This window comes from Dysidea avara, chromosome 8, assembly GCF_963678975.1.
Source record: "Dysidea avara chromosome 8, odDysAvar1.4, whole genome shotgun sequence".
Classification (NCBI taxonomy): Eukaryota; Metazoa; Porifera; class Demospongiae; order Dictyoceratida; family Dysideidae; genus Dysidea; species Dysidea avara.
This window is the reverse complement of record NC_089279.1, coordinates 3811727-3825011: the sequence shown is the minus strand read 5'-3', so window position 1 is coordinate 3825011 and position 13285 is coordinate 3811727. Positions and strand designations below refer to the sequence as shown.

The following is a 13285-nucleotide window of genomic DNA, read 5'->3' as shown; positions in this document are numbered from 1 at the left end:
GAAAACTCACCCCCTGAGTAAGTCCTGGTGTATTGCAAGTGGGTCCCAAACATAGCTAAGGTGTACTTCATGACCTCATTAATAAGACCACCTCATTATAGTGACCATGGAGGTCCCAAGGTGTACTGCATGACCTCATAATATGACCACAGTGACCAGGTTCCAAGTGTACTGCATGACCTCCTTAATGAGACCTCCACTTTTTAGTGACCATGTCAAGTAGGTTCCAAACATAGCTAAAGTGTAAACCTCATCAATAAGACCACCTCATTATAGTGACCATATGTGTCAGGTAGGTTCCAAGCATACTACATAACCTCATCAATAAGACCACCTCATTATAGTGACCATGTCAGGTAGGTTCCAAGCGTACTACATGACCTCATCAATAAGACCACCTCATTATAGTGACCATGTCTAGTAGTTCCCAAACACAGCTAAGGTGTACTTCATGACCTCATTAATTAGACCATCTCATTATAGTGACCATATACGTATATATTTTAGTCCAATAGGTGGCCCTGATACATATGGGAGTAACAGGTATGTGGGACTACAGACTTTCTTTTCATTGTTGTCCATAATATTTGAGTCCTATAGAATGGGGTGACTTTATTGTACAAAGAAGCCTTGCTAATATGGCCAAATAATATGGACACAATAACAAGGTGGTCTTATTAATGAAGTACACCTTAGCTATGTTTGGGACCTGCTTGACATGGTCACTATAATGAGGTGATCTTATTAACAAGGTTACGAAGTCTGTATATCTTTACTACAAATGTTTGTGTACATGAGCTGTCACACTTTGTGTAGGTGAGAAAAGCAGCATACCAATCACTTGGACCGTTCATATCAACATTCTATGACCCAGATGCATATTACGCCACTGAAGACTATATGGAGAAGGCTTCACCAGACCAATCACAAGTAGAAGACCACTGTCCAGAAGAAGACAGTGAAAGGCACAAACCATTATCTACACCACCATGTACCGCAAGCAGTAGCAGTACTAGTACTTTGACTGATGTTAAGGTAGAATGTAGTAACTGTGCTCGGCAAATGGAGTCAGTAAAAATCCATGTATCCTCAACAGAAATATTAGAATCAGTAGAATTTAGTACGTTCAACTTTTGGCGGACCCCTCTGCCACAAATCGACAGTCTCGACCTGGAGAAGTTATCACTAGAAGAGAAAACGGAAACTGTTACAACAGAAAAACCTACCCTGCATGTACACTTATCAATGAGTGATAGTTATATGGAGAATGATGAAGAGGAAGGATTATCAGTTTTAACACAGACTTCTGATACTGAAAGTGACGAAGGAAGTGATTCGCCTAACTTTTCTCTCCAAGAAGCAGCCAATATGGCTGACCAACTTAGCAAAGATGGCGACGCTCATGATGCATCTGCTGACAGTGAAAACACCCTGCAAATTGGTCACCATGGCGATGACGAGGCTGAGGACCACAGAACTAGTCCCATTCTTGTTTCAGGTGTTGTCACAAATGAGCTTGGTGAGGAGATAATTGAGATAACCGAGATTGACGTACATGAAGATGACGCCATCGGACAGCAACTCTCATCGCTCAGTAACACAACGCCATCTGTTAGTACCGCTAATGGCAACCAGCTGCAATTTATTAACAATAAGATACAATCTGGGTGGAACACATCACCATCTTCTGGCGACTCACAGACAGACGGAGGAATGATATCCTGTCTCATTCCAAGAGTTAAGATCACATCACATTCAGATATACCATTTAGTATGGGCGGAATAGTGACATTTGATAATCATGATAATAGTAATTTTGAGCTCTCTGGCCACTTGCAACGTTCCAGTCAAGTTGATATGGATATTACTTGTACTGGAAGTGAAGAGAGTTTGGCATCCAAACAGGTAAAGTGTCTTGTGTTTTCTGCAGCTGAATTAATAAGGTCATTGTGTAGTAAGTTCACCTGTCTAAAACAGCCAACTTGAATCCCCAATTGTATCATTTGTGTACAAAGTGAGTTGCCTGATGTAGCCACCTGCTTATTCCATGGCTAGTTCTCTTAACAGCTATAGAGTATACTTGTCTAACAAGTCAATAGAGCCCCAAACTTCTATTAGGATCTGGCTTCCCATACTCTACATTACTTTAAGAATGTTCCACCATAAATAGATATGGTAAGCCTTGGGTCATAGAGTAAACTACATAGTTTGGGAAATTTGCATTGGCTTGTGTGGAGAAGCAGCTTTACTATACGGGTAGGTGCTAAGAGTGATAGCAACAACAAAATTAATAAACCAACAGCACCTAATTATGGCATTAAGTGGATGCTTGTTCACATGTCTCAAGCATTAGAAGCGGCATGACTAATTAACTGTCATGGTTACAATGATGTCATGGTTACAATGATGTCATGGTGGGTTGTGTATATAGACAAAAGACAGATGGTCTATATGTGCATTGTTTAGTAGACTTGTTCTAATCTGATGAACTTGGTGGCTAAGTACTTTGTACAGAAGTAACAATCACCAAGGAAGTTTGTGATTTTGACAGTTTGTGATTTTGACAGAAATTTGTGTGCATATGTGTGTGTGTGTATGATGCTTCACACACACACATATGCACACACATACGCACACAAATTTCTGCTCCACTTTGTAATGAAGTTGTAACTGATAATTGTTGTCAAATTTCAACTGCATCTCCTATGTGCTCCCACAAGCCTTGTTGTTTCTAAGTTTGCTAATAATAGTAACTGTAATATTTTCCACCTTATTTAGTATCATGTAAGTGTCACACGTGATCTTTGTCATGAGAGCATGTGATCCCTTAGTAACCTACATAACTTGTGATTATAGACTGTTAATGTGGACACTTGAGGACACCTACAGTACATAATCCAAACACTTAGTTAAAAGTATCCCTTAGTAAACTGACTTGGAAAATCAGGACACCTTGATAATCAGGACACCTTGATAATCAGGACACCTTGATAATCAGGACACCTTGATAATCAGGACACCTTGATAATCAGGACACCTTGATAATCAGGACATCTTGATAATCAGGACACCTTGATAATCAGGACACCTTGATAATCAGGACACCTTGATAATCAGGACACCATGATAATCAGGACACCTTGATAATCAGGACACCTTGATAATCAGGACACCTTGATAATCAGGACACCTTGATAATCAGGACACCTTGATAATCAGGACACCTTGATAATCAGGACACCTTGATAATCAGGACACCTTGATAATCAGGACACCTTGATAATCAGGACACCTTGATAATCAGGACACCTTGATAATCAGGACACCTTGATAATCAGGACACCTTGATAATCAGGACACCTTGATAATCAGGACACCTTGATAATCAGGACACCTTGATAATCAGGACACCTTGATAATCAGGACACTATTGGTTTGGTCCCAACATACATGGGATCCACATTTTTCTCTTTTTTGTTTGTTCGTACTTCCCACAACCATTAACGTTGTTTATGAGCTACCCACTTGTTCTGAGTATAGCCACTTGTCGTGTCAAATGATATCCACTATGAGCACCACACACATGCTATTGTTGTGCTGGGTACCTGTAGTGTATTGGACACTGTGGTTGGCCCCCACACCCTAACCAGTGTAGCGTGTAGGGGGGTAGGAGTGGAGTAGCTGCCTGGATAATGAATGTCTACTATTCTCATACATACTACGCACACTCATTAAGCAGTAGCGCAACACACACACACACACACACACACACACACACACACACACACTGCACAATGCCTGTATTTCATTTTTAAAATCTCCACATTAAAGACTTGAACACCTTTATACAATAAAAGAAAAGGTGTCGCAGCTGATATGTATAATACCAAGAGTTAATAATAGTAGGGAGGGAGAGTGTCTAACGCTCAATAGGCCTGTATAAAATGAGCGCGTAGAGCACCCCGCTTATTATCGTATATCTTTGTAATTTCCTATAGTGTTGATGACCGCAATAAACACGTTATGTCACATTTTGTATGGCCTTGCAAAATCGATAGTTGGTGAGAAAGCAGTGATGCGAAGATGGCTACTCCAGTGAGTGATGGAAGAACCAGAGAGAAATCGTTCATAACTTTCATCTGGCGCTTTTTCTTAGGTTGGGATTCTTCAGGCTGTGTTTCATCGGCGCCGCTTCTTTTCCTTGCCATTGCTTTCGTCTGACACTTCTTCTTGGTTACTTCCAGCTCATCACTCCTCGACCGACGCTTCTTCTTGGGCCTTACCTCGGGACATGGCTGAACGGTAGATTCGTGATGCAATTCTACCTGTGCTTCCGAGTGTGCTTCATCTCAGCTTTCCTCATTGATCTTCTCTGACGCTTCTTCTTGCTATGCTGAACTGTTTCTGCTTCAATTTTGGCCAGTACCGAGGGCTGTTCATCGTAAATCGACATGTTTGATTGCACACGCTGCCTCGCACGTTGCTCATGAGACTGATTCGTGAACAGCTAGTAGTATAGATAATGTCCTTCTGCGGCTTGCCTCATTTCACATCTCCCTTCATGCAATCAACACGTCTGGCTAAGAAGCCAGATTGTCTTACGCGCTCATTTTATACAGGCCTATTGAGCGTTAGACACTCTCCCTCCCTACTATTATTAACTCTTGATAATACTATAAACACATTAAAAGCTATAATAGTTTGTCACTTTTTCACATTATACCAACTTTGCCTTTTAAGGAATATCTTGTGTATGATCATGTGTGTAAGCCAGCACCTGAAGACATCCTTAATTCCATATATGGAAATTTATTTCAATTAATCAGTCTCACTATACAGCACTGCAAACAACCATTAAAACTGTTTTTCTCTCTGACTGAGTGTATACATGGTTACAGCAATACACAGGCTTCCTATTGCTTAATGTTTACTGAACTCCAAGTAGTTGTTGATGTATTTTCAAAGAGTTGCTGTATATTTCAGTTGCTTCATCACTTTCACTATTTAGTTTACAGAATACATTTGTAGCTGCCCACTGCAAGCAATTAATTATACTGTCAACTAATTAATATCTTACACTTTATTCTTCCTGCTAAGTGTTCTTTACTAAATAACAACTTTATTTGGTTTGAAAGAAGCTATGCAATATACACTCGGTCATGGCTGGAATTGAGTACGTTGGCACTACTGTGGAGATTCATCAATGTCCTGACTTCATAACTAGTTCATTCCTTTGCTATTGTGATCATTGTGACGTAGAGAAAAAGTCACCGGCTTACATTACCATTATAATTTTATATACCATAAAAGCTGGACACTGAAGCTTGTCTAAGAGCACAATTCTGTCTTCATTTATCACTTGCGTGTTTTCTTTGAAAACTTATCTGTCTTCATCCAAGTGTGTATGTATTCTTTGAAGTTCTATGCAATCTTAACTGTAACTATAAGGTCTCTTTGCTAAGTTTGACATTGGGGGGGGGGGGGGGGGGTTAGGACAAGACTACGTGCACTACGAAGTGCTAACAAAAATAAAAATATTTTTATTAAACGTAGTCATATTATCTGTTGAAAGTAATAGATCATACAACCAACGATTGTATTGTAATCAATGATAACCACTGTTACTGTTGATGTGAAAGTCGTGACTGCCACACGTCGCCATCATTGTAAGTTTAATTACTCCATAACGGCAGCATCTTTCCAAATGTGAATTACACCATTACAATCAACAAACTAAATAGAACTAAAATGTGTATCAAACCCTGTTGAGCCCCTCCGTCTTTTTGTACAGGGTCCATTCAGCTCACATGAAATACTTTCAGTACTTGTGCAACATTATTACACATTCACGGGATCTTGTCCTACCCCTCCTTCCTGCTCGGTAATATATTTGCCTCTCGTCCATTCCCTGCATCCTTGATATTCCCTGCACTTGTCCGTGGTCTCATTTGTATTAGTGTACACACATTTATACCCGACACCTCACTAATAAGGACACCTTGATATTTGAATACCATGTAGATCTCATGGAATTCATTTAATATTTTAGTAGAGTCTTCACATATACTCCAGACCATGTGATGTCTGTTACCATGGTGATGTAATTGTCATGTCCTCTACATTAGATATTCATTTTAATATCTCCATGGTGAGGTTAAAATTAAAATTACTTTTTGGAAGATTAGATAGTAAAAAGGGCTGGTGAATTTTAAGTTTTAATGGCCTTAATTGGATACTAAATGGTGCAAAGCCACAATAACAAGCTTGCCTGCAGAAATAGCTATAATGCATTTCATACTGTATAATAGCCCTCTAGGTGATCTAAATTAATTGATATCCCAAGATGATTCTAGTTAAATTGTTATTTGTTAGTCAAGTAGAGAAGCCTTTAATGCTTCTGCTAAATCTTTAACAGTTCTAATTTAATTGTTCTTAATTTTCCTCCTTCCTTTATGGAATATTTTCTTTGTGCAGTCTGCTACCATGGCAGGGATACTGCTTGGGCAAACTGTGGGAAAAGTGTTCTATGTACTATTACACTGTACCCTTTGTGTTCCATTTTAGGATGTTGTTCCTCCTGAACTTCTCGACAACTATCTATCAATGGTGAACCAGTCTAAGATGGTGGATTCAGATTTGGCTTTCCATTGTGCCTTCTCGTTTCCAGCAGTTGCCTTAACACTCGGCGCACCACATTGGCCGGTTGTAAGCATCCTTTACAAGCAGCTGTCATGTGATATACAGGTATAATGATGTAGTGTAATGATCATGTTGACTTTTGATGAGCAGAGGAGGTTGATCACCCTATGTGTGTATGATATACCGCACGTGACTGCTCAACAAAACATGTCACCTAGGAATTTGGTGTCTTATCACACCTCTCAGAGCCCTCGAAAGCTTTCTTTAAAACATAGTGTGGCTTTCTCACTTCTTGTGAATACAGCAAAAGGATTTCAAAACAACAAATGGACTGATCTGCAATGCAAGAATGCTTGATATTGATACCAAGGTATTAAAAAGTTGAACTATTGAGATCATGTGATGTTTGATGACGGAATAATGTAAGGCACGAGGAAATAAAACATACTGTAGAGTGTACAATGAAACATTGCTTTGGAGACACCTCTTTAGTAAGACCACCTCATTATAGTGACCATATCAAACATAGCATTAAAGTAATTAGACCACCACCTCTTCAGTGTGTTTTGTTTGAGCAGTTCTATTACTGAGGCTTTTTTGTACATATACAGGACAAGCAGGTTGAACAGGTTCAGGCAGACCTGTTAGCATTCCACTAATCAGTATAGAAACCACACACCAGCTATACATGGCAAAATGGCTGCCGAGCTGTCAACCATCAAAGGAAATAGCTAATTCTCTAACAGGGATAACTTATTTAATTTGGCTAGTATTTATCGAATTATATCAGTAACAGTTATAATTCTTTTGCTTGCTACACATCAACTCATAGTTTAAAGGAGGCTAGTCACACATCTCGTGATCTCAGTGAAACATTCAACCCCAACACCTGGGTATCAATACTCAGCTTGTATTTTCACCCATGTTACCCAGAACCATCACAAACATTAAAACACAATAAATAGCCACCCTGATCAAGAATTAAATCCTAGCATATTGCAAATGAAAATGGTTTATGAACCCTGCAACGTATTGTGTAATCTCTTGTATTATAATGCGTGACCAGCCTCTTTATTTATAAATGTAGTTGCATATGAGATGTACATGTTATATGAATAACGCAGATGCTTGTGAGTAATCCCAAGTCATGTGTATGTTCAGCGTTGGTATGATAACTACCATACAGTGTTTGTTGTTCATTTTAGTGGAAGATCCGAAGGAGTTTAGCATTCTCCATTCATGAGGTGGCTCGGATTATTGGACCAGAGGCTACCTGTAGTGAACTGTTGGGTATCTTTGAGGACTTTTTGAAGGATATTGATGAGGTCCGTTTGTCTGTCTGTCTGTCCATGTGTTTGTAGCCCAGTTGCTGCTGTTTCCCTGAGCAAGAAACTACTCAATCTACCAAGCTGTACATGTATATATAATTTGGTGGCACAGGGAAGCGAATGCCTAATGCCCATGACTTGCTTAGTGGTGTTAGGGTCATTTTGGAACCTTAGGTTTCGCGACATGAGACGAAGCATAGTCCTTCTGCTGGTTACTAGTCCTGCCCCAACTTGAGCACCTGAGTGGTGCACAGGTAGGTACCCTAGTGCTGGTTCACTGGGCTTCAATAACAATGTTCTACACAGCTGCTGGCGGTTTAGCTGTAGCATAGTGTGTACACAATGAAGATGGTATCACTTATAATTCACTTATATGTTGTACCTGCTGATATATGATAGCCGCCATGTTTGATCCCCACTACTAACACTTCAATTTATTGAATCACCTTCGTAACATAACGACGTTTACCAACACATCTATCCTCTTACTGTTCAGCACACACGCACACCTGTACAACACACTTTGTGTGGGTTTTGTATTTTTAAAAGAATTGAGGAAATTCATTAAGTCTTCACGCCTTTGAGTTCAAGTAAATCATAAGCACCTTGTCCTCGTATCAAGGAATCTCCTCTTTGTTAATGTGTGTACTTTTGTTTTGTCACTTACAGGTGCGAGTTGGTGTCCTGACACATCTGGCAGATTTTCTTGAGGTGAGGTTTAAATTTCAACAGAAATTAATAGGATGTGTATAGCTGTGTATGTCACAGCTTTCCTCTTCCATTGTGGCTTCTCTGCACTAGTGGGAGGAAAATCATAAAGTGTATATGATATTCCAGTGGGTTTCTAAATTGCTGGAGAAGCTGGAACCTTTTTTAAAGGACTCTTGGATTAAGATACAGTAGAAGAGAGGCCTCTATAATACAACTTAAAATTTGTTTCAAAAATTTGTTTCCTAAATTGAACTGGGTCTGGTTAGTTATTATTCGGTGGGCTTAAACTTGTACTTAGTACGTAGCCATCATTTGAGTGGGAGGTTGAGCTTTATGCACAGGTACAGCATAAAATCTCCAACTTCTAATATAAGCCCCTGCAAGTGTATTATGGCTCATATATAGCAGATCTTGTGTCATTTCGTATAGTCCCCTAAAAAATGTTTTTTCAGTTGAATGCTTCTCATTACAGCTTCGGACATTTTACCAAGAAAAGATGTCTGCTTTCAGAGAATACTTGTACTGTTGCAGCACTTTGTGTCAATAAAGTAGTTAAACTAATGCATTTTAGTCTGTTGATGTAAGAGCTAAAAATGCTATTGCTGTACAAAGCCAGCTAAAATGATGTTTTTTGAAAGTCTTCTGTAGCTCAGTTTGTTAGATGACGAGTGTAGGTCTTTGTGCTTGTTAGAGAAACCGCATGTACAGCTAATCTGATGAAAGGATTCTAAAAAAATATTATATTTTTGTGTACAATCTGTTGTAGATGTGGATGCCTTTTATAGGCTCTGTGTTGCTATGATGTAGAAATATATCATAAATTAAATGAAGATTAAATGTTACTAAAAGGCAATATTTAGTGAAGAGCTGGAATGGTTACGTGCAGTGCATAGTCTTGAAGTGAAAGTACAGTAACTAGAGAGGTTCCACTGTATTGTGAATTATTGTATATCTGCCATCCTATGTTGTGAGTTCAAAGTCTCAATGAGATACTGTGTAATAGTTCTACAGTAGTGTTTACCAAGTGTTACATCAATATACAGGTGCTGCCAGCTGAGCAGAGACAACGCTACATTGTTATTCTCAAGGACTTCATGGCCATCGACAACGAAAGAAACTGGAGATTCCGTCACCTTCTAATAGGGTAAGCCTCACTGGTGCAGACTCCAACCTGTAAGGGGGTCTTGACTGCATTATAAACAGTCCAAGGTGTTAGTGTGATAATAAATTGTAGATGAAAATGAGGTAGGTTTCCTTCTTGCCTTGTTTCTAAGTCGGTTTCCATGACAAGCATTCCATTACCTCATGTAGAAGATACCTTATGTAACTAAATGTCTGCATTCTTTTTAAGAGCAGGATGTGTGATCGAACAGAATTGTTTAATGGACCTGCTTGTGGTCATATGTTAGGAAATATATTATCCTGTTATTATTTAATGGAATGTTAACACTGCTCTATAGCCTCAATAAGGCCATTACTAAATTATCCTTATACACAATAGGTTCCCATTTTGAGTTGTACATAACACACACCTGTCATGATGTCCATTGGCAACTATTGTAAGCATTAACACGTACCACATCATGTTGTAGTATGACTAGGAGTTGTGATACAGTGTACATGAGTATATACACAACACTTATGTATAATTGGATTGACAAAAAATAATAGTCTGTATTTTTTTAAATCTCTATGTAATAGAAATTTATGATCTGGAAATTTTGGTCTATTTTAGTGCAGTATTTTTATGCAACATGTAAAATACAGCCAGGAACCAAAATATATTAATTGTGAATGGTGTTTCCTGATGAGCCCTTATTCCATCAAGAGAATTGTTGAATAAGCAGAAATTTTTAGTGTGCTGGTATGTGTAGCTACCTGTAGTTCAGTTTTCTGAACAATCAGCTTCCATCAGGTATAGAGAGATCTAGAGCCATCACTGAACTTTATTACACTATTTTTTTAGCTGTACAAATGATGACCTCTTTTCTGCACCTATTCTATTCCATGACGTGGTAATAGTGACGTCAGTACTGAACTGTATCAAATAGTTTCTGATCATTGTATTCATCTGTTGACTTGTACTGAACTTTACCACATGACACCAACCCACATTGCTTCGATCATTGAAATCTTTGTCCCACTAACTTCAGCCAGCCAGCCAGTTAGCCTGCACTGGCAACTATGATTGCTACTGAATGACATTATTGAGGGGGGCTGTTGAGAGGAGTAGCAAATGTATTGCTATTAATGTGTTAGGAATTTCTATTCATACTGATGTTTTCTCTTGTTAGCCAGCTGATGTGTTTGTGTGACTTGTACAGTGTACAACCACTAGTAGAACATGTGGTGCCAATTGCACTGCATCTGGCCAAGAATCGAGTGTCTGAAGTGAGAGTCAGTGCACATGATCTGGTAAGTGTTGTGTTCGCTACTTGTTGTTTGTTTTTGTTGTTGAATTAGTTGTTGTAGAGTATAATTTGCCCGATGAAGTTAGTTATAGGTTTGTGTAGTGGTGTGTGTGTGTGTTTTCCCATCAATTGTAGCTCGTAGTGAGTGTTGTATGTGTAGTAATAGTGTGTGCACATGCGTGCGTGTGTGCTTGCATGTGTACGTGCATGCATTGGTGTGTGGTGTGTGTGTGTGTGTGTGTGTGTGTGTGTGTGTGTGTGTGTGTGTGTGTGTGTGTGTGTGTGTGTGTGTGTGTGTGTGTGTGTGTGTGTGTGTGTGTGTGTGTGTGTGTGTGTGTGTGTGTGTGTGTGTGTGTGTGTGTGTGTAGTGCATGCACATGTGTAGTGTAGTTGTACATCCATGTACAATCCCAACCCCAACAACAAGGAGTTCACTCTCAGTCCTAACTATATAACTAGCACGGTTAAATCCCCTGGCTCTATATCACATCATTATACCATACAAGTTCACTAATGATCAATTTGTAGTGGCTACCCAACTCTATTAGTGTTACCCTATCATTTCCTATAGTTTGGTATCATCATTGTGAAGTTGGAGCAACTGAAGGAACATGCACTATGCCAAAACCTTCTACACACCATGTGCAAAGACTTTGCCAGCAGTAACCAGTGGAAGCTCCGAGCAGAGTAAGCTAACATTGTTTCAGGAAGAATGTATCAATTGTGTAGACATTTAGTACTGACCAGGGTGGATATTGTTGTAGCAGATGTACGGCTTGGTTATCCTCCTCCATTTCTTGTGTAGTAAAGACATTTAAGCCCTGTTCTCAGCTGAGTGATCTAGGTGATAAGGCATGCAATGGTTTGGCCCCTGTTGACCACAAATTGTCAGGGCCATTGCAATTTAAATGACAGCCCACTGATCTGTTTAATGATACTAAACAAGTGTTTACTCTCACCAAATGTTGTTTATTGTCACCTCTAGCACTCCACTGGTATCTAATTGAGGCTGGCTACAATACATTAGGGGAAGACTTTATGTTATGCAGTGGGGCGGACAGGCGTACAGGCGTACACACAATAAGTATTCTTTACCATATAGTGGCACAGTGGTTTTCATTCCTTCGACAATGCACTGTTTATTTTTCATATATAACAGTTTACATTTTGACACGCTCAAGGTTATCCGATATGATACTAGATACGACCAGTATGAATGGGATGGCAACGACATTGTTAGAACTAACTTTTCCTTTAATGTGACCATTATACCAGTACACAGAATAAAGAGAGATTAGTGTGGCTTAGCTATTACCATGAAATTCATGGCATGCCATTTTGGTTGGCATTGTATTTATCTCTGTTCAATGATCCATTTCAGTTCTGCCTTCTGGTGACAATTCCCCACTTCTGGTCTTGGTGGTCAAACTTAAGAGTGACAAATGTTATCATCAATTACTCAGATAACTCGTTGTTATTGGACTACTAATCGTTTTGTTGTTCCAAGGGTTAATTTAAACATGCTAATAGAGATATGTCTATTTGCTAGGAGTGGCTGTTTTAATTTTAAAAAACATTTTTAGTCTATTCAAGTGATTATATTGTAACAATGTAAATAAGCTCGTTCTCACGGCCATAGTGTAATTTTACAAGTGCATGGTGTAATTAGAAATATCCCGGTATGTAGACTGAATACCCAAAGGTTTAATTACAAATACAAAAGTTCATAGGGTTGCTACTCTGAAACAATGCACCAACAACCTCTAGCATGCATATGCTGTGCAAAATTTTGACCTTCCCTATTTTTTTTTAGTGTTTGCCATCTCAGCAGCACATTATTACGATGATTCCAGTTTTCTTTCTTGTCAGTATTCCTCGTGGCAATTTGGTGGGAGGTGTTAAGAATTTTTCTAGTGTCTTCAAGAGGTGTTGCTATTTATACTCAGGGTAACATTTTAGGGTCCTCCCATTGTTGTTACCTAACTAGCAATATTGGCTTAACAGAAACAGTAGCCTGAGTAATATAGATCAAGTTACCCACTGGTGAGACTTGGTTTAGTCTCTACCACTTTCTCAGTAATTTTCTTTGCCTGTTTACTTCATCTATATGGAGAGATGACTTGGCTGAAGGAAGTCTGACATGTAGTGTTACACGTTGCTGCCACTGCTGCAACCTCATGATGGCTTAGCTGTGAA

General features: G+C 39.1%; 1 protein-coding gene across 1 annotated transcript in view; it reads left to right on the top strand.

Moving 5' to 3' along the window:
• The window catches only part of LOC136263058 (serine/threonine-protein phosphatase 4 regulatory subunit 1-like), a 31390-nt gene that overhangs the window by 16876 nt on the left and 1229 nt on the right, over positions 1–13285 (top strand). The window contains exons 10-16 of the mRNA XM_066057513.1: positions 817–1905; positions 6565–6744; positions 7845–7964; positions 8637–8678; positions 9722–9822; positions 10973–11093; positions 11661–11776. Coding sequence (XP_065913585.1) covers positions 817–1905; positions 6565–6744; positions 7845–7964; positions 8637–8678; positions 9722–9822; positions 10973–11093; positions 11661–11776 — 1769 coding nt within the window. The remainder of the gene's footprint in view (positions 1–816; positions 1906–6564; positions 6745–7844; positions 7965–8636; positions 8679–9721; positions 9823–10972; positions 11094–11660; positions 11777–13285) is intronic.